Source organism: Ischnura elegans, chromosome 9 (genome assembly GCF_921293095.1).
Source record: "Ischnura elegans chromosome 9, ioIscEleg1.1, whole genome shotgun sequence".
Taxonomy (NCBI): Eukaryota; Metazoa; Arthropoda; class Insecta; order Odonata; family Coenagrionidae; genus Ischnura; species Ischnura elegans.
In genome coordinates this window covers 3,763,231-3,789,357 of record NC_060254.1, presented here as the reverse complement: position 1 = coordinate 3,789,357, position 26,127 = coordinate 3,763,231, and the positions used below count along the sequence as shown (strand labels likewise).

Genomic DNA, 26,127 nt, shown 5'->3' with positions numbered 1-26,127 from the left:
AACTGAATATTTGATGTATTTTAAAATAATTCGTACAAAACTATTACTTATATTTACATATTTGTAACATTTATATTGTATGAACAGAGTCATATTTTTCAATTGATGTGTGAAATCACAATGTGTTTTTCATTAGAATTTCTCGCACACAAAGACTGGGAAAGTTACTTAGACTGGAAGCGAGTTTAACAACAAGACCAAAATTCCACTAGTAAGTTGACTTATCCTCAGTTAAGTGTGGATCTTTCAATCACACATGTGCTTGAAATATTATTGCCATTGGTTCAACGGCCCCAATGGAATTCATGAAAATGTTAACTAACCACTGCAAATGGTTCTTCAAAGGCAATGCAAATGAAAATTATATGAAGTACTGAATCATCACATATATACACACCCACACTTTCAATCAGGAAAACCTGCTTCAGTCTTATAATTCATCTTTCAACTTCTCCGATACATAATGTTCATTCTCCTTTAGTTTTAGAGACTCCCAGAAATTGAAGCGAGCAATGTATTCCTCAGACATTGGTAACATTTCCAGTCCTTTAGTTCCAATGTTAAGAAAATGCATTTCATTTGGCTTTATCGGTTGCCATTGGAGAGGAATTAGCTCATCTCGGGCAGGTGTTGGGTCTCTGAAATCATTTTCAGAAAGTTATTTTTTAAGGATAATGTCTATAAGCTGAGAATTATCAAGTTAGGTGATTCATAAGAATCATAATAGCTAATTTATAACAAAAAACAGAAATATCCAAAATAAAAAACGGAAAATGGTGGTACATACTAGAGAGATTAACTTGCAGGATAGATGAGTTCACTGTATATGACTCCAGCGATATTAAAGTATTCATTGTGTACATATGTGCAAAAATTCCACAGGGGAAAAATAATAAAAAAACCAGATATACTAAAGCTGTAACATATAGATAAGGTAAAACTTTTTGGTACTATAGTGTCGGAAATTCCACGTGATAGTGATTACACATTTTCATACAGATTCATGCAACAGTGTTAAAATTGAAACTATGTATTAGCTTACCCTAAATTTGCAAAATCAGTCCACATTTTAACCATGACATCAGATATGTGGATGTCATCATCATTGAGTGGGCCTTTGAGAACATCTGCATGTGGGAAAAGGTAAGTCAACTCATCACAGTGGCCCACTCCTGAAAGGAAAAAATATTCTGTGTGTAAAGATATTATTTCACATTTATTTCAAAAAATATTTTCAGCCAAATAAGTTTACACAGACATCATTGCGGCACTAATGTCTCATAACCATTATTTTTCGGTGAAAATAATTTTTGAAGGAAAAGGGAATGCGATATGCATAACATACACTCACATTATTCCACATTATACACATTTGGACAATTGTTAAAAAATGTAAACGTACCCCAATCAATTAAACCATTGGTTGTCTTATTCTTCATTGGCATGGCATCGAGAAAAGAATATTTTCCTCTGTGGGAAAACTCATAGTAATACACTGGTTTGGATGTTGGAGCATTCACCAAGAGCTCAAGAGACAATTTTAAACTGTTTTTCAAAATTCGATCCGTAAAAAGCTGAAAAGAATGAACAAACGATAGTGAATTTCTTACTGATACTTAATAAACTAAATACATAAAGTTTGAGAAATTTCCTTTGTATTCTATTTATGGTTCTTTATTTTTTTACTTGGAGCAGAAGAAATCCATATGGATTTGATAAAGACATGACAGATACATGTCGGACCTCCTTTTTGGATATTCATAAGTAAGCAAGAGTGAATGAGTCTAAGATTAGTGTATGGGAATAATAACTGCATAGGACACAGCTTATAGCATGATATACGCACTTTAGAAATGTATGCAAAGATGAAGAGAGAAATCAATCAATCGTGAAAGGAATTTTGAATTTTCCCGTCAACAGTGATGTATCTTTTAGCAGTAACTACCTAATAATATGAGACGACTTCATAGAAAAACCTAGACAAAATTTATAACTATAAAAATATTGAAGAAGTCAGAGGAGATCAGACAGTGAAATATATAAATGCATTTGAATATTTTCATACAATTGTAATAATACGAGATCCTTTTATCTTTTTTCCCTTTTCCATTTATTCGATGTGGATAATTCCGCATACGTTCAAAACCTCTTTATAAAAAGGTATAAAAACAATTTATATTGGGCCAACTTTTTATTTTTCCTTGTAGTCTTCTTTCAGCCATATAAAATTTTATAAGCATTTTTCCAAGCATTTTTAGCTGTCCAAAAAGTAGAATTTCGGGATCTCCTAAAAATTGGCACTGATATGGGTGATGACCTCTTTAGGATAACATAAACCTTTGACCGCAAAGCCATTTTCATCAAGTTATGAAGTAAGAAAAAGTCACCGGATGACAAATCTGGTGAATACTGCGAACTTTTTAATAATCGGAACTTGACTTGACCGGCCCATTTCAACATCTTCGCCTGCTTTGGAGCCCGTTCATCCTCGAAATAGGGTGCTTTCCTATTACTTTTTATTGCCTAAATCGAATGATTATTACTCCTGGAGTACGCATTTCACGCTTTTAGATTTTAAAATGACAATATCTATTTTTCGCGATTAAATGAAAAGTGAAAATTTTCAAGCGCGCGAAAACGCGACGGCTAAGTATGAATGCTGGGAGGCGCCCATGTGACGTTAGTCTGGTTCCCGCTGCAGCCGTGTCAGGTGACCTTGGGGTGAGGATATGCGCGTCGCTACGATGCAGCTGCTAGCAGGTAGCGCTTGGCTTAAATAAGGATTATTAATACCTTATCAAATGAAGGAAACTTTCCGACCATAGGCAGTTTTAATAGGTGATTATTAAGACGTTTCCTGAGCTCTGTGCCTCATGCATGCATTGGTAATCTCGGACGATGTAAAACTCCTACCTGCTCGTATAGAAACTAGGTCCCTGTGACGTCACGTGGAGTGGCATCGCATGGGCGCCAATCTGGCCTTTTTCGAATGCGGTTAAAATTGACCATTGCTATTGGTCTAAACTGGGATTTATAAAACAAAATAATTTGTATATTATGAATACACTAATGGTGGGTAACAAATCGCAATCAATGTCTTTAGTTTTCCTTGATGAAGGAAACTACCCCATAACTTTTTTGTACCTGTTATATGGTCTCTGTATTGTAGTGATGAATCCATATTTCATCATAAGTTATGAATTGTTGAGGAAATCCTCAGTATTGCGAAGTAAAAGCGTCAAAAAAGCCTTTGAGTTGACCACGCGATTGCATTCATTCTCCAAAGTGAGAAAACGCGACCGAAGTCTTGCCGATATTTTTTTCCACATTTTCGCGCAAAATTGAAGTGATTATGAGTTACGACATTCCAATTGTCTTACCGATATCGCGCACTTTGATTCGCCTAGCCCTTAAAACCACATCAAGGATTCTGTGGAGGAGATACTTCCACGGAGCACCCGGAACAATGCTCATTTTTTTGGATGTACGGCAATGTTTTAACTCATTTACCCCATTGTAAATAGTTTCAATCACGGGAGCAGATCTTCATCCAAGTTAGCAAAGTTAAACAAGTGCTTGATCACCGCATAAAACTCAATTTTATCAATTTTTAGAAACAAGTGAAATTTATTCACTACAATCAGCTACAACAGTGAAACTATGGGATCGATACAGCAGATTAGTGACGAGTGTTACTTTCTAGTGAACTTTAATTTTTGATACTAAGAGAGCAATTTTTTGGAGATTCTGCAAGGACTTATTTGAACGACCCTTGTAATTTTTAAGTGAAACTACTTCACTTTTCCACATGCGTGATTACCGCACAATTTCATAAAGATATTTAGCACACAGTACCATTGGGTGGACAGTTACAATAAGTTACCGGCGGATATCCTGTATCTTGCCTTCAGCGTGAAAATTGGTGTGAAAAGATGATACCAATAATGATGACTCCATAAGATAATAATTTTTGTTGTCATCAAAGTTGGATCACAGATTTCATAACCTGTCCGTGAGCATGTTGCAGTATGTCTGCCGTGATTCTTATCAGTGGCGGCGCGTGCATATACGCATGTTAGCAAGTGCACACCCAAAGATGAATGAATTATGAAAGATAACTATTCCTGTACAACGAGAATCTCTGCTAACTTCGAAATCATTGGGTCAATGGGGAACTTGCATGATTTTTTTTATTTCACAGGCGGACAGAAAATTATTTTCTGAATACAACAAAGAAAACCGCATGTATATCTGATTTTTCCTTCGCGAGATATTTAATGATAAATATAACGAATTTTAAAGCGCGGGAAAAACTCCCTCACCCCCCAAGCCACTGCCGACGAAGCCTCGATGACGTCAAAGGTACCTAAACATCACGCGAGGCTATTGTTGTGATTGTTTGTAATAGTTGCCAGCAGTTGTGAGAGCTTCGTTTGTTAGACGTGTTGATTATTTTATATTTAAAGATAAATATCCGACGATAGAGGCTTGGAAGCCCTCATATTTTGTATTATTTATTATATTAATATCTGAGTCAGGGGATAAAATATAAAACTGGAGCAGTTATCCGAAAATTTTATAATACTTAAATAACATCGTTGTAGGAGTCTGAGCCACGGCCATTGGAAGGGGGATACGTTAATTGTAAGTTGATGTTATCGACGGCATATCATTCATATAAGTATGTAATTAGAACGATTTTGATGTTTACTAATGTCCGCTTAGCTTTTATATACAATAACTTCATCCGTTTATTCGTAGGTACCGGAGAATTCGTCGTTTAGGACTGTCTGTGCTTGTATTATGGGGTGAATTCCAGTCAATGCAACTTTTGCTCGCTGATTGGAGACATCTAGGAACATTTTTGTGCAAAAATAGTGTTATTTTTAACGTGACATCTCCCGTTATGCTATTTCTAATAATCACAGTGCCAGTGGTTGTAATGCACAAAGTTTGACAAGGTTGAAAAATATCGGCGAAGAGTTATCAATGTTCCATCGTGATTGAATTGTAAAAAGTGCTATTACGCTATCGATAAATGTCTAACAGTAGTGTAAAAATTGTCAGTGGCGTGCTAATCTCCGTTGTTCACCGAAGATATGACATTTCACGATCACGCTATTGAAATAAAAACTGTGAGTGAAGTTTGTTGTTCCATTATTTCAACGAATAGTAGTAAGAAAAGTCACCTGTATCACTTGTGTGGGCTAATTTAAGGGTTTAAATGAGTGAATATATAGTTGTTTTCTTCATAACGAGTTCTTTTATTGTAAGTTGTACGTGATGAATATAAGAATGTGACAGTGACATCCAGTTTTTGATAAGAGTATTTGCCTATTTCCCACTATATATTATGGTATACGCTAGTATATTTTTATGGATTTACCTATATTATTGAAATAGGTCGTAGCTTGTGTGTGTGTTGGCAGCGGAACCGATTCGCGATCTCACATGTGGATTGTGTGCAGACTGTTTTGCTGTGAATTCGTACCGTAGGACGGATAGGACTACCTTCTCCGCTAATTCGGCGTTGCCAAATTCAACAGCACAGCTTACGATCGTTATCCTCCAGTATTACAAGTTTCTTTTACATCTCGATTTGCCGCCGACGTATAGCAATAATATGTCTTAACAAATTCCATGAGGGTCGTGGCATCAATTTTTGGTGTCCTAAGAAAAGGCTGGTGTCCTAACACCCCATGCCACGCGCCTTTTAGGCGGCTTGCTGGGTATTATGTAGACATAGATGAATTTCAGGTGTACTATTCGAACGAGTGGCAACGTTATCATCCATTTTTCTGATAACTAAAACATACGAAGTGAAACGCTTGTACTTCATCATCCCGATGCCGCATTATTAATATCCCAAGTAATAATCTAGGCACAATAGCAATAGGAAAACTTGCCCAAGAATAACAGAGCAAAATAAAGTGACGATGAGCGGCTAAATACTCCCTCAAAACAAATTTTACACCATGCGCTCAGCGTATTTCCCAACTCCCTACGGTTGTTTAGGCACCTATGACGTCACGCCTGGCCTCGGCAACGCTCGGGTGTCTTCGCGCAGTGGTCGGCTCAAGAGAAAATTTTCTCGATTTTAAATGCAATTTTTTTACTCCTTTTGATGTTGAATGGAGAAAATGAAGGTATTTTTGCAAGCTAATGTATCCATTTGACTTATTCAAAATAGTTTTTAGAGCAATCTACGACCTATGCAAGTTCCTCATTGAAAATTGAGCTTGAAAACTGAGCTTGAAATAATGTACATGCACGAGGACTTCCGGAAAGTCTCCGGTATCGTTGTTCTACTAGGATTCATCGTTTACAATAAAATTCAAAACACATTCAGTGAAACAACTAAACTACTGAAAATTCTTGCGACAATTCCGATGACAACTAGTGAAGCAGAGAGGATTTTTTCAACCCTTAAACGTGTTAACCCTTACGTAGCCAGATGGACGAGGACAGGCTCATTGCTTTGGCGATGTTATTAATTGAAAAAGTTCCATGGACGGTATCGAAGGTTTCAATGACAAGGTGATAGGCAAGTTCTCTCGGAAGAAGGAAAGGAGAATGAATTTCACCTACTGTCACTTGTAAAGGTGTGGTTAGAATAATTATTTTCATTAGCATGCTTATATTACTCCTGTCCATGCAGTTTTTAGGGTAGAATTTACCAGTGGTATGTCTTGCAAGCTATTGTATTCTATTACGACGAAATATGATGCTCATGGATTATAATTTACATAATATAAATAAATCATCCTGCATCTGCTCTATGACACACCCTGGATAAATTACCTCCAGCCGCCACTGATTCTTATTAAAATTCAGTCCAAAGAATGTATTGTTCATCCAAGGTATAATTTTATGTACAAACTAAGGAGATCTAAGGAGGAAGCATCAATGAATTAGGTTTATAGATACTTATGAAAAGTGCATGAGATAAAGAAGGGAAGTAGATTTGCATCATTCTAGAACTGAAAATATAAAATAATATAATATATTTTAAATGATGGACTGTTCGAATAGACATTGAGACTATTTCATGTGCATACTGCCATTACAAACTGAAAACAATCCATGAAAAATAGCTTTTTAATAAAAAATAACATTCTGTAATTGAAAATTTCACTGTACTCACGTCAGTCAATTCCTTGTGAGTTTTAATATCAATATCTTTTTCCCCAAAGTAGAATTGTCGTATTCTCTTGGATGCCTCCTTGGGGTCGCTCGCTGTCTCCTCCAGTCTCAAAGCAAGAGGTCCCACCCTCTCTATAAACTCTTCATTTATTTCTTTTGCCGACTGCTCCACAGATAAAATAGCTGTAAATTAATCAAATAATTTATTTTATTTTAATAACGAGGTACACATACATCAAAACTGCCAATTTGAAGTGCACTTATACCAACAAATATTAAATAATTAAATAATAATTGTTTATTACAAATTTAAATAGAATAAAAGGAAACAGCAAACATTTATCCGGCTATCTAGTCATTTATGCGATAAATATGCTAATTCCCGATGAGTAAAATTTTTAAGTGTCAGAGCAAACGGATCAATATCACCCGGGAGAGAATTTATTAGAAAAGAAAGTCTATGGCATAGAGAGCGCTTAATTAGAGATAGTAGCCTGGGTGTAGGAATGTGGAGTAGGAAAGAGGTAGATCGGGTGTGGAGTGAAGGTACTCTAATGTTGAGGAAGGAAACAATGTCAGGACTGTCGAAGTGGGAATTAATGAATTTAATGTCTGATTGAAGTCGGAGAAGGGAGAGACTAGGGACGGATAAAGAGGATGAAACTGCACCAGTAATTAAGCAATATGTAAAAAAAAAACTGCAAAATCTTCGTGATAGAGTTAAAAATTTATTAGTTCCCACCAACGGTATCAAAGCATATGGCAGAGTTACATACTTTCAAAAGTTTTAGGACAAAGTTTGTGGCGCCACTTTTGCTTCTCGAGGAATTTTAGTCTCCCTTACTACTTTTGTTGTCATTGATTACGCACCGCAAATACCTATTTCGTTTGCAAGTGAAGACACTTGCACTCATAGGGAGAAATTACTCGCAATTTTATCATTGAGCTTCGATTTATGTAGGATATAGTGATTATTACTGCGCACTTGCCACTGCTGGTTTGTATTTTACATATTATCCGACATGGCTGTGGTGGTCAAGTGGAGTGAACGTGCTGCTGTGATGATGGTGGTCGTTGAATCGAGTCCACGTCGCGGAAAACTTTGTTCATAACCTTTTTCCAGATTATACACTCGTTTTATATTTATTGAAAGTTTCAAATCATTTTAAATTTGCTTTTATAGCTTTTATATTATCCTTTAAGGGGTAATGAGTCAATTAAACTTTACTGGCGCAATGAGAAACACATTTTGATTTTATTATCAGAAACATATAGTTCTACTTAAAAAAATGTTATTTTTAATTATTCGCTAGATTTCCTTCACTACACACTCTCCTCGTTTTACTCTGTTGTCCTTATCTTTTAACTTAAACAAATGGCCGGCCGTAGGCATGACCTCCTTCTAAGGAACAGCTCTGCCACCGATGGAATTAGCCCGATTACTGTGACGTGTTTCGTAGAAACTAGAAGTTAACATTCTATCGGATAATAACTGTAGGTACTTGAAGTGTTACCATGGTACAAAGACAAGAATGATGGTATGTTTGAAAAATCTCTTTCGGGATTTAAACCTGGGTCTATGGTACGCGAGGCCAACACTCCAGATGCCACAATAAACTGATCGGTTCCTGGTCGGTGGTCTGGTCATGAGGAGGTTAGGAAATGAATTACTATGCCGGAAAATAACGCCACATGTGTTTACAGACATATGAACAAATTCTTGGACCGGCCCTGATAATATCCTTGAGCATATGCAAAAGGAGAACACATCAATACATTGCTTTCTGCATAACATCCCAGGCGAATGCCTCGAATCTCCTTTCATATCTCTGAAATACTAAAGTCATACTGGTCCGTCTAAAGACAGAAGGAAGTCGGAAGCAGCCAGTTGATTGAACGAGAAACACGAACGTTGGGGAATGTCTAGTGATGCAGGTTGGGTAAATAGCCAGTATGGCCTTTAAAAATGAATATTCCTCATATTTACCCTTTGTTTTGCATTGATATTACATAAACTTAAAATGGTCAAATAGTGTCAACATACATAAAATAAAGAAAAATATCCAATTGACTGTAATAATCATCATGGTATTACTTTCGCTAAAATTACTTGCTCTCTAAAATTCCCAATATGTAACTGTGATTGCCAAAAGTAAGTGTAAACCTATCAAAAACCAATCGAGACCAATTATTAATGTAGCATTTGCAGGAAGCGACTTAGAGCTGAGGTATTTTTTAAAATGGGGGAAGGGTTGGTAAGGAACGACCTCAGGGTTCGCCTGCTCCTAACAAAAGGCGCCAAGGGGACAATGGTTCAACGTCCTATTTGACGGATGGAGTGCAGTATGTACTTGAAGTACACTCCACAAAACACTCAAGCGAAGATCAAGCAGTCTCTTAAAATCCTTCTCCAACACATGGATTTGAACCGAGAACAACAGGGTGGGAAGCCAACACTCCAGCCAACAAAACAACCGAATCCCTTATTTTTTACCAAATTATATAGTTTTTTCACCACTACTGACATTGCCAATACAGAATGGTAAAAATGCATAATGAGGATCAATGCACTGCTCATTTTCCAAATACATATTAAGATTATCACTTAAAGTGGCACTGGAACGAAATTGCACGTTTATGCTTTAATAAAGCTATTGGCAATGCAATAGTGAAATGCGACGAAACATCCCCTTGCTCTCAAAGTAAGCACAATAGTATTTATTGAATGGTAAGATATATTTCCTCACCTGCTGTTCTCAAGGCACCATCCTCACTGGTGATTCCGGCAATCAAATTCACGGGGTTGAATTTCCCTTTTTTCATTAGGTTATACGGGTGATCTGTTATGAAAGGCTTTTCATCATTTCCTTTACTTTCCAATGTCGGGCAAAATATCAGCATCGGATCAATCGTCCATTTCTTTATTCGAAAGGTACAAAAAATATCAAATTATATCGTATGCATTGCGATTTCAACACACTTCAAGTAACATTAAAGTCTGCTAAAAACTTTAACTCTTCTTTACTCATATGTAATACAATTTCCAGGAGTTAAATCAGGGATGGGGTTGGGTATTTGTGACATTTTGCACTTATCCCCCAACAAAAATTATTGTTACTGTTCAATAAATTTATAACTGCTATTTCACCTGATGCCGGCGGTAAATTACATAGCATCAATATGAATCTAAGAAACTTTCACTGCACTATGTTTGACCATATGCGAGCACCATGCTGAGCGCTAATCCTAAAAATAGGTAGATATATATTTTTCACTTTCCTGGCTAGAAAAATGCAATTAACATTGGCTAAGTTTGGTTGGCTTGGGTGCATGCGCAGACTGTTCCCATGCACTTGAAAAAGTGAATTTAGCTGCCATCCACGGTTGAGAAAAAGTATTTCCCTTGAAATAGTCCAGTAGTGGGTTGATCAAAAGGCAGGATGAAGACAGAGACAACATTGCCATTCAGGCACACCATTGCGTACGGAAAAGACATTAGTCTGCAACTGCATGGCACGCACAGAAAATTTTTTAAGAAAAACCTGGAGGTCTTGGGAATTGCAGAAAATGTATTTTCATCCAATCCACAGAAACTGCATTATGGCACTCCCCTGGAGGATTGTAATTAGCTACAGAACTACAGTTGGTATTCACTGATAGAAGTTAGTTTAGAAATGTTGCACGCATAGTAAAATAAAATGTCGCAATCAAGGGGTATATCCAAGGAGAATATGCAAGGGTTCAAAACCCTTCAAAATTTGGGAGACAAGACAGTCTTTGAAGTACTCCCTCCACAGGAACATCTCAAAATGTACCCTCCTCTCCAAATCTTAAAAATGTTAAACGATGGCAAAGATCTTGTTGGCGTATTTAATCTGTGCTTGCGTGGGCTGTTTTTTTCTGCATAAATTTTCATAAAAATTGAGTTGTTTATTTTTCCACCTATTTCCAGGTTTCTGCATACATCCACTTCCACATTTATGTATTTAAGTGTATTCAGTTTTTCATGGTGCAGTAAATGATATTAGAACATAAATTTAAGTCTGTCACTTGCTGAAGCAACTAAATGCCTTTGGCATAACCACTTATTTCTAATTATAATTGGTATGATATGACAAAATGTGTAAGAATGTGAGAAAGAGCTTCATCTAGGACAGGGTGCGATGTGACTCTAGCATTTGTAAAACAAACTTACCAGAAATTTCTCAAACTGCTCCGTAATTCTTTCTGCATCTACCCATCGCAAGCAGTTCACCATGGCTACGCTCCCTTTGTCTGTTGGGCAATCCACAAATTCTGCCAAAGTCTTCGCATGTCCAGGAGCATCTCTTGCTAATGCCCAGGGTGCAAGCGCATCTCCACTTTGAGCGATAGCATTCTGAAACAGTCCTTCACGGAGTAAAAAAAGGAATTAGTCAAAAAAAATTAAAGCCATTCTGAATTATTTGGCTTACAATAAACTTGGTGATAGATTATTTTCCTTTTTTCTCCTCTCTTAGCGGATGAAAGTTATTTAATACGCGAAAAAATTCTTTCAATGCTAGAAATCATCTGAAAAGGTACGAAAGTGCTTGCAAAAAAGAATTGCACACTTATCAGAGATTTTTTAACAAATGCCGCATCATGAACTTACTGACATAAATTGTCACAATTTTATTAAAAAAGAGGCATGAATTGTTCTCATGCCAGGATTGCAAGAAAAACTTAACTAATTTAACTAATAATATTATGATAACTATATAACCTGCTACCTTTGAATCATAAAATGAAGATCATAGAATTGGTTGAAAGAGGGAAATAAATTGTTCTTAGCCCATAACCGCTTATGGAACAGCAATCAAGCCATTAAAAGGATAAGAAATAAAGTCAGGAATCAGTTTCATACATTGAACTCAGGCAACAAGGTACCTGACTATTCATTAATGGTTATGTGAGGTTATTCTCCTCAAATTAATAAATTTTTGACCCTTTGGAACCCAGATTTTGAACAAATGTAGATATGGACCTACATTTACTTCAAACTAAATAGAGCGAGACATTTTGTAAAAAAAACATTGTTCGATAAATGCAAATTTTAGTTTTAATTGAATTAATCTTAAATGAATTAATTCCTCTCCACCCAATTATGGTAATTCTATGACTTATGTCTGGTTTTGAAACTAAGATTTATACAGGCATTTCAGCAAGTGTCTTCAGGTTTGAAGTGAAATCTAAGTATAAGAATACTCCGTAACCAAGCTGAGCCTACTGAACCACTCCGCCGAAGACTCTATCAGCCATGCAAGTAGCCTTCGAGTCTTTAGTGTGCCTCTGCCTAATTTGAGTAAGAGTTAAGTATATGATGCTCTCTTTGCTTGATTGATTTGAGTTAAAATGTGTATTTAAACTCCCGATCAGTCATAGATTGCAACTCACCTTTGGACATAGGAGACAGAATGTGATAATGAACACTCGCACCCCCAGCACTGTGACCGAATATGGTGACCTTTTTTTTATCTCCTCCAAATGACGCGATGTTGTTCTTCACCCACTTGAGGGCCAGAGCCTGATCTTTGAGACCATAGTTGCCAGGTGATGCCCTGTCGCCAGTGCTGAGGAACCCTGCATCAAATTAAAATTGCCAATGAGATATTTATACTGGAAATAACAAGGAACAAATAAATGAGTCAGAAAATTAGCTACTAAAGATTCAGGTGTTAACAATGTCAGTGGCGCTGCGAGGGGGGGTTTTGGGGGTTAAACCCCCCCCCCACAGCTCAGAGAAATCTTTAAGTTTAATCCATTTTACTTAATTGGATTGATATTACTAATAGAATAGTGTAAAGATTAATAAAACATCCCTCAGAAAGCCGTAAAACTCACCATTTTGCCAGGTGATGAAAGGTGATGTGATGCCAGATTTCTATGTTAAAGTTCCGTAATTTATTAATATCGCATCTACCGCTTATCCTGGTGGGTATTCCATGCCCCCACATACCCCGGTATTAGTTGCATCTAAACCCCCCCCCCCAGCTTTATTTCCTAGCTGCGCCCCTGAACAATGTAACATGAAGCATAATTTACTCTAACCACGCCCCACACAGCAGAGATACGTCTCGGATACGTCTCTGAGACGTCTCGAATATCGCATGTTACGTCTCAGAGACATCCTGAGAGCTTCAGAGACATCTCTGAGACTTCTCTGAGATGTCACTATGTCCAAAAAAATGGTCTATGAGATGTCTCATGAGACGTCTCAGATAAGTCTCTGAGATGTCTCATAAGAGTTTGTACTCTGGTATGCTTAAAAATGTAGGCAAAAAATAATTAAATGCAAGTTATACAGTTGTGACCTACTTATCTCGATCATTGTTAGCGACGAATTTTTGATGGATGACCTTTTGAAAATAAGAAACCCATATTAAATGTCGTGATTTTAATAATCAAAACTGCGCAATTGCACCGAAAAATATATATGGAAGGCATTGATGGCGTTTAAATAAGTTTTTTTTTTTTTAATTTCCTGAACGGCTCACGATTACATCTCTGAGACATCTCTGAGACATTTGCGATATTCGAGACATTCGAGATCATAGTGAGACGTATCTGAGAGGTTCGTTGCTATGTGGGGCTATACCTTGGGCTTTGTTCTCGTTAATAAACCAGCCTTGGCCATCCACCTCCAAAAATTAATGCTTAGTTGCCACGTAACTTATATGATATAAAAAATTGCACTTGTGCACAAAAAATTGGCAATAAGCTGAAATATTTTGTCATACTTAATAGTTGCCTGATTTAAATATACTGGGACTAGCCACGGCGATAAATTAACGGAGTAACCCGAAATGCTGAGACATGATGGCCTGATGAAGACAATCGTCGAAGGACAAGTGGAAGGCAAGAATGGAAAAGGAAGTCCCCGAACAAAATGTATGGAACAAGTAAAGAGAGATGTGAAAGAGAAGAAATACGTAGGTGTGAAAAGATTAGCTGATAGGAGAACTGAGTGGAGAGCTGCGTCAAACCAATCCTAGGATTGTTGACCAGTGATGATGATGAACCCGAAATGCACAAATTGAGCAAAAACTATACAGAGAATAAATCATTCGCCTTGACCAGGATACGAACCCGGGTTCCCCGATTTCCAGTTGATTGCTTTTACCAGTGCTTCTTGTCTGGTTGATTCACAAAATAATAATTTTAATAAAGGGAAAAGACGCCTAGGTAGCTTAACTGACTTAAGCACTCCACCAGAAATCGGGCAATCCAGTTACAAGTCCTGGTCAAGGAAAATGATTTGTTGATGACTTTCGAATCTCGATTATTCTATCGTTTTCAATAATATTTAGACACTCACGAAATCCAACTAACTGATGGGGCCAGGTCGGTGAAAACTTGGAAGGTTGGCACATGAAGCAACCTGCATCCTTTGCCCTCGCGGCACCAAAAGCCAACGCGAACGGACGTGGACGCGACTGAGCAACCGAATCTGGAGTAAAACTCAACCAGGAGCAAATGCCCAATCGAAATTAAGATTAGCGGATGGAATGCACTGAGGTAATTCACGTCCCCGCAGACGTTGGGCCGTCGGAGTGTTTTCTTTCGGGCTTTCTTTGAGGGGAGGTTTTTCCAACACATATTTAGAATTATAATAGGGTAGTCTCCTTCATCAAAGAAAACGAAAGACATTGATTGCGATTCGTTACCCACCATTCATATTATACAAATATACGATGGCAAGTATACGTATATTCATAATATACAAATTATTTGGTTTTAGAAATCCCTGAGTAAACGAATTGCAATGGTCAATTTTAATCTCATTTGAAAAAGGCCAGATTGGCGCCCATGCGATTCCACTTCACGTGACGTCACAGGGACCTAGTTTCTAAACGAGTGGATAGGAGTTTTACATCGTCTGTGATTACCAACGCATACATGACGCACACAGCTCAGGGAAACATCTATTAATAATCACCTATTAAAACTGCCTATGGTGGGAAAGTTTTCTTCGTTTGATAAGGTATTAATAATCCTTATTTAAGCCAAGGGCTACCTGCTAGCAGCCTGCATCGCAGCGGCGCACATATCCTCGCCCCAAGGTCACCTCACACGACGGCAGCGGGAACCAGAATGACGTCACACTGGCTTTTACCAGTATCCATGCTTTGCCGTCGCGTTTTCGCGCGCTTGAAAATTTTCACTTTTCATTTAATCGCGAAAAATAGATATCGTCATTTAAAAATCTAAAAACGTGAAATGCGTATTCCAGGAGTAATAATATTTCGATTCAGGCAATAAAAAAATAATAGGAAACCACCCTATTCGATTCACCGTTATCTCTCGCCAATACGTGGCTCCGTGGCCGAGTAGGTCTGAACTGTGCGCTGTAGAATTATGGGAGGGATCGAGTCCGAACTAATCAGTTTTTTTAATTATTTCACGCAGACAAGGTCATAAGAAAAGAGGGTAGACTTGTGAAGGATATAAGCGACAGCGAAGTTTCCTCCGGTATATTAAATCTAAAATTGCGATCGACGCGATTGGACAGGTGGTGGAGTTTTTCTAGCAGTAAAATCACGTATCACACAGTACTTCCCATGAATTAATTGACATTGAAAGAGAAAGTGTATGGTGTACAATTAAACAACGAAATTATATTTTTTTTTACCAATCAGTAAATCAAATATTCGCATTTACATTGAGAGTCAGCAAAAGTGTGATAATTACTCGGGGAGATTTCAATATCCTATCTATAAATTGGGATTCTTACACTCCAAAACTGAATGCAAGGAATAGAGAAATCTGCGAAATCTTAGAAAACGCAATAGAAAATCACTCACTTGCACAAGCATAGTTGACAATCTCACGAGAGAAAATAAAATATTAGACGTTTAAGAAGTAAGCCATCCTAGGTTGAAACAAATCGATATCATGGACGCTATATGTAATCAAAGAGTAATTTTTGCGTTCCTAAAAATTGGAGTAGAGTCATCGAACCAAAATGGAATATTTATGTCAGGGCATATTTTGGGGTAAACATAAGGGCAAAAGATGAAGTGAATTAGCTATGAGTTACGATAGCTTCGAACCTATTGCGGAGAACAAATGAAAAATATTTGTGACAGAGGCCTAAAGAAGTTAGCATTCGTGAGGCATATTGGGAGAAGATATTTGGACGAGAAAGTAAAAGAGGGACGCTTTTTCAATTTCATCTGATTACACCTTAAATACGCAACGAGGAGATGGGATACGATGAAAAAAAACTTAATCGTTGAACTTAATAAAACAAACGGAAAGCTGAGCGATTCGTCAAAAAGTGGCTCGGGCGTGCATGAGGGGTTACTCAGATGTTTAGGGAATTAGTTTGAAGCGGCTAGAGATTCGGAGGCTACTATCTAGGCTTATATTGCTTGAGCAATAGGGCGGATCGGAAAATCAATTGTTTTCAAATCCATCTGGCCCAATGAAAATAAGTTGTGGGACCGATCAAAAACAAGGCCTGAACATTTTTAGACGTCTAGGTGAGCCCCTGACCCTCGCTCAAATGCAACTTAGGGGGGCAGGGTCAAAATTCGAAAAATATAATATTTTATGGTCATCCCCTATAGATTGTACCGAGTTACTGTCCCTACAGAGAAAAAATTTCGTGCATTTTGACGTATCTACCAACGTTTAGCCACAAAATGCCTCATTTGAGTTCGCGTCCGCGAAGGCAGCGTCGCGGACAAGAGCGGCAGGCCAATCCCGTCCCCTCCGAGGTCGCTTCTCCCCCTTCCACGCCTCGAATACAGCAAAATTCATCCCGCGTGTGCTGCTAGGATGATCATCTTTGATAATATAAATCGGAAGATGGTAGAAGGTAAAAAAGGATGCGTAGTGAGACGACTTGTCCCTTATTTGGCGCCTCGTCGGCGCCTATCTAATAAGCACATAAATAACTTGATAAGGTATTTATGTGCTTACTAGATAAAAAGAACTTAATAATTAGCTTGTATCGAAAATCATCATAAATAATGCCAACCTTTTCAGCCACTTACTTTGCTGTAATTATCACATAAACAAAAATTTCCTAGGTATTACAATGACCGCTGGAGTTCAACTGCAGAAATCTCCATCAATATCGATTCGATATATATTCAGGGAAAAGAGACATTACGTGTCTGGTTATTTCTTGAAACGTGCCTGTCTGCTGCTGTGTTCTCACCAAAAAAGTAAGCCCTATTAATTTCCGTAATCCAAATATCTTCATATTTCAACTTCAACAACAGCCGGTGCGGCCATATTTATTCATTCGTAAAGGACACTTTAGCCCTCCAGTGATCTCCGGTTCACACCTTACGGTAAAATGACGATTCGGCCATTTTTATTCTAATGTGGCGTTTATGAAACGGAGGAAGCAGACTTTAGCCTAAAGTGTCGTCTATGAATCGCACCCTAAATGGATTTTGGGTGGTGAAGGCCGCTCGCGTCCCCTCCCCGCTCGCCTCTCCCACGCCCCAAACGCACCAAAATTCACACTAAGTGCGTCTTTCTTCGTTACTCTAACTAATATTTGATGATTCAGCATCGTATGTGGAGGAACAATCACGAAAGAATTACTCAATTATCAGCTTTCCAGTCTGTATTTCTTATGTCAGTATCATTCCTCGTCTTTCGCTGCTGTCAACGAAGCTTTCGTGAATTCTTTCACGAATCTCTCGTCCGCATGTATAATAAAAGGAATATTTAACTTCAAATTTGAACGTACATCATTAGATCTTTGAATTTCCTCAGCGCTAAGGGCAGATATAACTGGAGGTTCCGTGGTCTATCTCCAATATGTCATCAGCGGGTAGTCCTTTACGTCGATATTAAAATCCAGCAATTAAAAAAATCTCGAATTGGTCGCCAAACGCATCTTTGCAACAAGGCATATTGGGTCCCTAGATTGCCGTCCCAGTGTTTATGTCGCAAATTTCCCAATCAACTTAGTGCAATTAGCAAATAGACCACTGTAAGGGACGAAATATGATTTGATGCTTTCCCGACGAATGATTTGGGTAAACTCTTCTCGGAATTCAACAAAATTTATCGCCGAGGATGATCCCCGAGTCGGAGCTTGAAATGTTGGCCATTATGGAAAAATTAACTCGGTGGGAATCACGAGTAGAGTTTACCCACACTGCAAGGGATTTTGGAATTATGCTTGAAGCCAGGGGCGCAGCCAGGAATTGAGGCTGAGAGGGGGTTTAGGTGCAACTAGTACCGGAGTGTTTGGGGATGTGGAATACCCACCAGGATAAGCGGTAGATGCGAGATTAATAAATTGCGGAATTTTAAGATAAATGGTTCAAAATGGTGAGTCTTACGGCTCTCTGAGGGATATTTTATTAATCCTTGCACTATTCTATTCGTAATATTAATCCAATTAAGTAAAATGGATTAAAGTTAAGCCTTTCTCTTAGCTCTGGGGGGGGGGTTTAACTCCCAAACCCCCCCCCCCCCTCGCTGCGCCACTGCTTGTAGCAAAGAGATGATGCTTCCTTTTTGGGCGGTATTAACTTGGTACCATCATATTCAAATCTTTTTTAATTTATGTATCTACTTTTCACTCTGAAAGGAATCGAGAATCGCAGATTTTATAACTTTTGCTAATCCTCCGACGGGGGAGGCCAACCCCCAAAAGTGGGACCTTGTTTCTTCAACTAACACCACACATTCCCCTATAAACTTGGATTGATAAATCCTCATGCCTTCTTTCATCAGACAAGAGTATATTCTTTTATTCCATCAAAATGTAGCCCTTTGATGACACCCTTTGATACCTCTCTTTTCGTATTCGCAGTAATTAGCATCATTTTCTGTCTACGTAAGTAGTTCTGGAAAACTACCTTGGATGTATCTTACGAAGTTATGATTTTTGCGTCAGCTAAAGTTGCGGGGACGGTCATTGCTATTGCTTGGTTCTTGCATATACCTCTATAACAGTAGGCAGACGCGTTTTCCCCGCAGGAGATCCAGTTTGAGTTTAGTCCTTCATGTTTATTTCATGAGGAACGTAGAGATACTAATCGGCTGATTTCTCGTCAGTTTAATTTTCTTCGGATGAATTGATGAAGAAAATTTTTGATACTATTTTCCCATACAAGAAGTGACGATGTTGACTCAACGCTCTCCGATTATCTTCATAGGGGGGAACCTAATGCTCCTTGCAATTACACGCAAAAATATCGCATTATTTCAGATGTTCCTATAAAAGTGTTTGAGTTTTTTACTTCAATAAAACCCTACTTTTGGCCTATTCGCATTTCCCGTAAGTTTTAGTACTTCCTGTGGTACCGCTAAATCCATATTAGTCACACACAATATGGAAGAGAAGCGCGTCACCACAGTTGGCACACCTTTACAGCCACTCTAGAGGCCTCTTCATAGACCGTAGGCTCCTTTCCTGCGTTCTCGGATTTAAAAATATTTCATAACTTCTCTAAAAGTTGATAACATCAAATTGTTTAACGCCGACGAGGCGCCAAATAAGGGACAAGTCGTCTCACTACGCATCCTTTTTTACCTTCTACCATCTTCCGATTCATATTATCAAAGATGAACGCCCTCCTAGCAGCACACGCGGTATGAATTTTGCTGTACTCAAGGCGTGGGAGGGGGAGAAGCGAGCGGGGGGGGATCGGCTTGCTGCTTTTGTATCCGCGACGCTGCGTGGGCGTCGGAATATTTTCTTCGAGGACGCGGACTCAAATTAGGCATTTTGGCTAAACGTTGGTAGATAAGTCAAAATGCACGAAATATTTGCTCTTAAAGGGCTCCTCGGTAAAATCTATAGGGAATTACCATAAAATATTATATTTTTCCAATTTTGAACCCCCCCCCCCTAAGTTGCATTTGAGCGAGGGTCAGGGGTACACCTAGAGGTCTAAAAATTTTCAGGCCTTACTTTTGTATCAAAATAAAAAAAGCTTTCCAAATCTCTAGTTGGGAACTCTATTAGCAGCACGCACACACATTTAAAAAATGGATCCAGAGGGTAATTCATCAAATAAAATATTATTTTAGTATACATAAATCCGTAAAAGTCATAAGGGATATCTTAGTTAAATCCATTATCGACTGACTGTGGTTATCATTGAAAATTCTCGCCTTTCTCGATTCTCGAAGGGGCGAGACTTCTCGAGTCTCGTCTCGACCGTCGAGACGAGACTCTAAAGCACTCGAATGCAACATGTAAATAAAGATAGAAATGAAACATTTCCCCACATACTTGGAATATAAATGAATGATGTAGTTTCTACTCATAATTGAAGTTTGACTGAAATCATTTAGGCTATTCTCAGTCACTCAGATTATCTCTCTAAACATTTCCACTGTGGAAAATACAAATTGGCCTTACCAAAGGCAGAGAGTCGGTAGTTCATGGTGACCAAAATGACGTCCTTGTCCAGGAGACGCTGAGGACCCCAGTTGAAGCCACCACCACTCCCGCTGGTGAAGCCACCCCCATGAATGAACACCATGACGGGGATCTTCTTTTCCCATGGTTCTCCTTGTTCTTCAGCTGACTGCATGTTTTCCAATAACTCCTGAGAAAATCCACACATGAACGAAAAGATGAAATGAAGTTTTTCATTTCGTTACCAGCACAACCCGAATCTCTCCCCATTGTCCTGCATTAAGCATATCATATTGGGGCTACATTTCTGTGTTATTTCCTGTACTCTATGTACCTGAGGATCTTGGACAAAAACTAATAAAATGTAAGTTATTTTCATAAAATTTAAGTGAGATTATCGATGGTTTGAATTTCGACAAGCCATTCAAAATGTCCATTAAAGATACTTGGATAAAATTTCATTCTTCATAAAAGCAAAAGTTTAATGTTTAAAAAATTAGGGTCAAATTAACTTCTTACCAAAGGAACATAAACATTCAAATACAGGCAATCCTCTTGCCCAATGATAGATGGACCCAACTGAATTAAGTATTCCTTCTGGATGCATGGGGGTGCCTCCGCAGTGGCATCTAGGACATTAGCCCATTTCTCAGCTGGTCGCGGAGCCTGGAATACAGGAAAGTGGATAGAAACTAGGCATTTGAAATTATGATGCACTTAATTTACCAATATCTCATTTCTAATTGAAACATCAGTAATCACTAATTTAATTCACAGTGTCCGGCGATATATGGTGGAAATGTTTAATGTTCATGATGATAAAATAAAATAAAATGGTTAATTTCCACACACTTTTTTTTTTATTAACGAACTACCGACCCGGTTTCGACACGTAGTGTCATTATCAAGGTACCCATTTTGGCTTCCCAAGGTCTATATATACCGTCCAGCGGGGGAAAGGTAACCAAACCAAAATATAGCATAAAAAACTCTGTTGAACTAGCCGAGAAACTTTCTAATATAATTCTTCCTGCTAATGGCAAACTAATATCCTTTGATGTCACGAATTTGTTCACTTCTGTCCCTGCCTCAGAAGCCTCTAACTTGACTCTGGAGCTAATTAAAAATTCTAACTGTGACCCGATGGTTCAGGAAGAGATTAAAAATCTTTTAACGTTATGCACCTCACAGAATTATTTTCTGTACAACGGTAATTACTATATTCAGACGTCTGGCCTCGCCATGGGTTCACCTTTATCCCCTATTTTAGCTGAAGTATTTATGAATCATCTAGAGATAAAATTATTTAAATCCAATCACCCCCTTCTTTCTAACCTCGTCTACTGGTTTAGATACGTAGACGACATTTTATGTTTATGGACGGGCACTAAAAGACAGTTAGACAATTTTAAAAAGTTTTTAAATTCATTACATGACAATATCGATTTTAAGATGGAATATGGGGGCGATAATATTGACTTTTTAGATTTAAATATATCAATTGTTAATGGCCATCATGATTTTTGTATTTTTAGAAAAAAGACTTTTACCGACACCATTATCCCTAATGACTCTTGTCACCACATTTCTCATAAATTTGCTGCTTTGAGGTGCATGACAAATAGGATACTCAAAATTCCCCTGTCTATTCCCAAATTTGAAAAGGAGTTGCAGACTATCAAAACTATAGCTATCCGTAATGGCTTCAACTCTTCATGTATTGACAAGCTGCTGGAGCGCTCAAGATCCAAGAAAGCCACACAGTCACTAACCTCTCTGTCATTTCAGAGCAATTCACCTTCCCGTTGGGTAAAACTGCCATTTGTAGGCAAATTGTCATACAATCTAAAGAAAATAATTCCCAAAGACAAAGCTAGAGTCGCCTTCTATACCCCGGCAACATTGGAGAAACGATTGTGTAACTCTAAGGACATGTACAACCAAGAAAACAAAAGTGGTGTATATTTGTTGAAGTGTAATAACTGTGATATTTGTTATGTAGGACAAACTGGGAGAAGATTTAAAGATCGTGTGATTGAACACAGGAATAGTTTTATTAATAATGACGAAAAATCATGTTTTGCTAAACATTTGAATCATTGTAAACATTTTAGTAACTTTGATTTTGATATTTTACATTACATAGACAAAGGGCAAAAGCTGGACTTTTACGAGAAATATGAAATTGTTAATAGCCCGCATAATCTTTGTAACGACGAAGTGTATTTTACCCAATCGCCTCTTTTATCCCTGAAAATTCCTGCCCGCTCTTAGATGTTTTTAATCTCTGACCTTCGCCAACACCCGCTCTTCTCCTGGTTGTCATGACTTCTCTTCCTTCCTCACCGATTCACTAATTTACGTAATCCCTATTCCCAACCCCTCCTCCAAAGACCTTCCTTATTGCGCTCCTTTAGTCAAACTGCCCCCCCCCCTCCCTTGCTAGCCTTTCCACCCCACCTTTCCCCCGCTGGACGGTATATATAGACCTTGGGAAGCCAAAATGGGTACCTTGATAATGACACTACGTGTCGAAACCGGGTCGGTAGTTCGTTAATAAAAAAAAGTGTGTGGAAATTAACCATTTTATTTTATTTTATCATCATGAAAATCACTAATTTAATTAGAATACAGATTGAAAAGGCTAGCCAAATGGCAGCTCAAAATTCAGTTTCTGAAGCCTCAATAATAGCCTGGTGAGCGGATGTTCTAAAATCAAGAACCTAATATCCAAGTTGAGCAGTTCTTTTGTTTCATAAATATTTTAAGATCCCAGTTTTCATGAGTGTTCTAAGATTGTTAGCATTTGAGGTTGACAAAAATAAAATTCTGGCCACATTTACTCATAAATCAGGAGAACTGAAAACACTGCCAATTTAAATTATAGATGGAATTGTTTTCTTGAATTCATTAAAAAAAGGCTCATCTAAATATTTTATTTCATGTTTTTTAAGCGGCGGTTTGCCTATCGGGGCCCCTGTGAATAGGTCGCCACCAACCACTTTTCGCTTGCCTCTACCCTAGTATATCTGAACCATGAGGAGATAAGACAGAGCCGTGAGAATAGCCCACCCTGAATCGCAATTCTCTGATTGGCGGCTGCGCGTACGGTATTCCCCGGTAAGCGGCGACCGGCCGCCCTTTCGCCGTCATCATCAGCGCTCCTTTCATCGTTCCCTGTTTCACTTCCACGTATGGGATCTCCATTCGGGGCATCTCGCCGAATGCCGCCGTTTCATCTTCAGCCTCCCCTTGCAGCAGAAAGAGTGCAAGCAAGCACAAGACCACATGCAGCAGCTGGGAGGAGCGAATCATTGCCCTGCAAAGACAACAGATCAGATCAGGGCAGGCACGTAGCCAGGCACTTGCTTTAGGGGGATAGGGTGGTTTCCTATTATTATTTTATTGCCTAAATCGAAAGATTATTACTCCTGGAGCACGTATTTCACGCTCCTATATTTTTAAATGACGATATCTATTTTTCGCGATTAAATGAATAGTGAACATTTTCAATGGCGCGAAAACGCGAGGACTAAGTATGAATGCTGGGAAAAGCCCGTGTGACGTCTGCCTGTTGCTGTGTGAAGTAACCTGGGTACGAGGCTATGAACGCTGCTACGATGCAGGCTACTTGCTGCCGAGCATGGCGATATCGTAGAGTACCCTGCTAGCAGGTAGCGCTTACCTATAATAAATATTATTATTACCCTATCAAACGAAGGAAACTTACCAACGCGACGGTAGGCAATTTTAATAGGTGATTATTAAGACATGTTTCCCTGAGCTCTGTGCCTCATGCTTGCATTGGTAATCTCAGATGATGTAAAACTCCTATCTTCTCCTATAGAAACTAGGTCCCTGTGACGTCACGTGGAGTGGCATCGCATGGGCGCCAATCTGGCCTTTTTCAAATGAGGTTAAAATTGACCATTGCCATTCGTTGAAACTGGGATTTCCTAAACCAAATAATTTGTGTATTATGAATACACTAATGGTGAGTAACAAATCGCAATCAAAGCCTTTCGTTTTCTTTAATGAGGGAAAATACCCTATTGCTGGATGCCTTTATGGGTATTTTGTTGTCAGTTCGAATGCATCATAAACCATACACTTCATTAAGGGGGTAAGAACAACCCCTGTAATTCTTGGAAAAGTTTTAAATATAGCTTTCCTTAAGGCTGCGCACCAATCAAAGTTTTTATGCCATCAGCTAACCAAAAACATTTAAAAATATGAGAGAATTATAAAAAAATTAGATGGTATTTGGCATATAAGATTTGCGACGCATGAGAGATGTTGCATTGCATGCCACTGATGGGCCATGGGACGTAACGAACCCCTCCAAAACAAAGACCTTAATCCACCCTTGATAGGAAGGCATATGAAAATTACTTTAACGATTCAAAACCATTTACAATACCACAATAGGGTAGTTTCCTTCATCAAAGGCAACGAAAGGCATTGATTGCGATTCTTTACCCACTATTATTGTATTCATAATATACAAAATTATTTTGTTTTAGAAATCCCAGTTCAGACGAATGTCAATGGTGAATTTTAACCGCATTTGAAAAAGGCCAGATTGGCGCCCATGCGATGCCACTCCACGTGACGTCACAGGGACCTAGTTACTATACGAGCAGATAGGAGTTTTACATCGTCTGAGATTACCAATGCATGCAAGAGGAACGGAGCTCAGGGAAACATCTCTTAATAATCACCTATTAAAACTGCCTATGGCCGGAAAGTTTCCTTCATTAGATAAGGTATTAATAATCCTTATTTAAGCCAAGCGCTACCCGCTAGCAGGGTACTCTGCTACCTACTAGCTGCCTGCATCGCAGCGGCGCACATATCCTCGCCCCAAGGTCACCTCACACGACGTCAGCGGGAACCAGAATGATGTCACACGGGCTTTTCCCAGCATCCTGACTTTGCCGTCGCCTTTTCATTTAATCGCGGAAAATTAGTATCGTCATTTAAAAATCTAAAAGCGTGTGATATGCACGTACTCCAGGAGCAATAATCTTTCGATTTAGGCAATAAAAAAATTACAGGAAACCTCCCTATTAGAGAGCATTGAAAATAGAAATACAATCAGAAATTCCACATTTCTGAAAGCACAGGTATTCATGAAAATAGACTGAATTAATTTAAAGAAATAATTTAAGCTTCAAACGAGCAATCGTCGCGTAAATGAAACCAAATACGACCTATCGAAAGTGAGTGACGGGCCCTCTTGAAGCAACGGCCGTAAACAGACATATTCAGCGAAAATGAACACAGATCAATTACACAACTCACTTGTTTTGAGGCGTCTCTTTCCACGAAGCGAATGTGACTGCAGCAGATTGCAAAGGGAGCCGACGGACGAGGACGGAGTATTCTCGGCGACTGGATGTTGAACTGCCGGTGTCAAAAACCACCCCTCCCTCCCCCAAGCAATCATTGCATAATGTCCCCTCCCCTTCCAGACGTCTCAAACTCTTCTGTCGAGATGTTATCACGAGAGGAGATCGCTTTCGAAGGTCACGCGCGGGCGGCATCAATGCACGCGGAGGTGGGTAGTTATCTGTGGGCCCACACCCGTGCCTGCACTTGACTCCGAAAATCACATTATA

General features: G+C 38.6%; 1 protein-coding gene across 1 annotated transcript; it reads right to left on the bottom strand.

Annotated features, from left to right (window-relative positions):
• Window positions 1-25,917, bottom strand: LOC124165759 (juvenile hormone esterase-like). Its single transcript, XM_046543249.1, has 11 exons — window positions 25,811-25,917; window positions 23,579-23,825; window positions 21,026-21,172; window positions 20,507-20,696; window positions 12,559-12,744; window positions 11,339-11,532; window positions 9,891-10,062; window positions 7,145-7,326; window positions 1,403-1,574; window positions 1,043-1,172; window positions 1-638 (listed from the first exon to the last, which is right to left on the bottom strand). Exons 2-11 carry the CDS (start codon window positions 23,819-23,821, stop codon window positions 431-433), a joined length of 1,824 nt encoding a protein of 607 aa, XP_046399205.1. The 5' UTR covers window positions 23,822-23,825; window positions 25,811-25,917; the 3' UTR covers window positions 1-430.
• Between the last annotated feature and the right edge of the window lie 210 nt (window positions 25,918-26,127).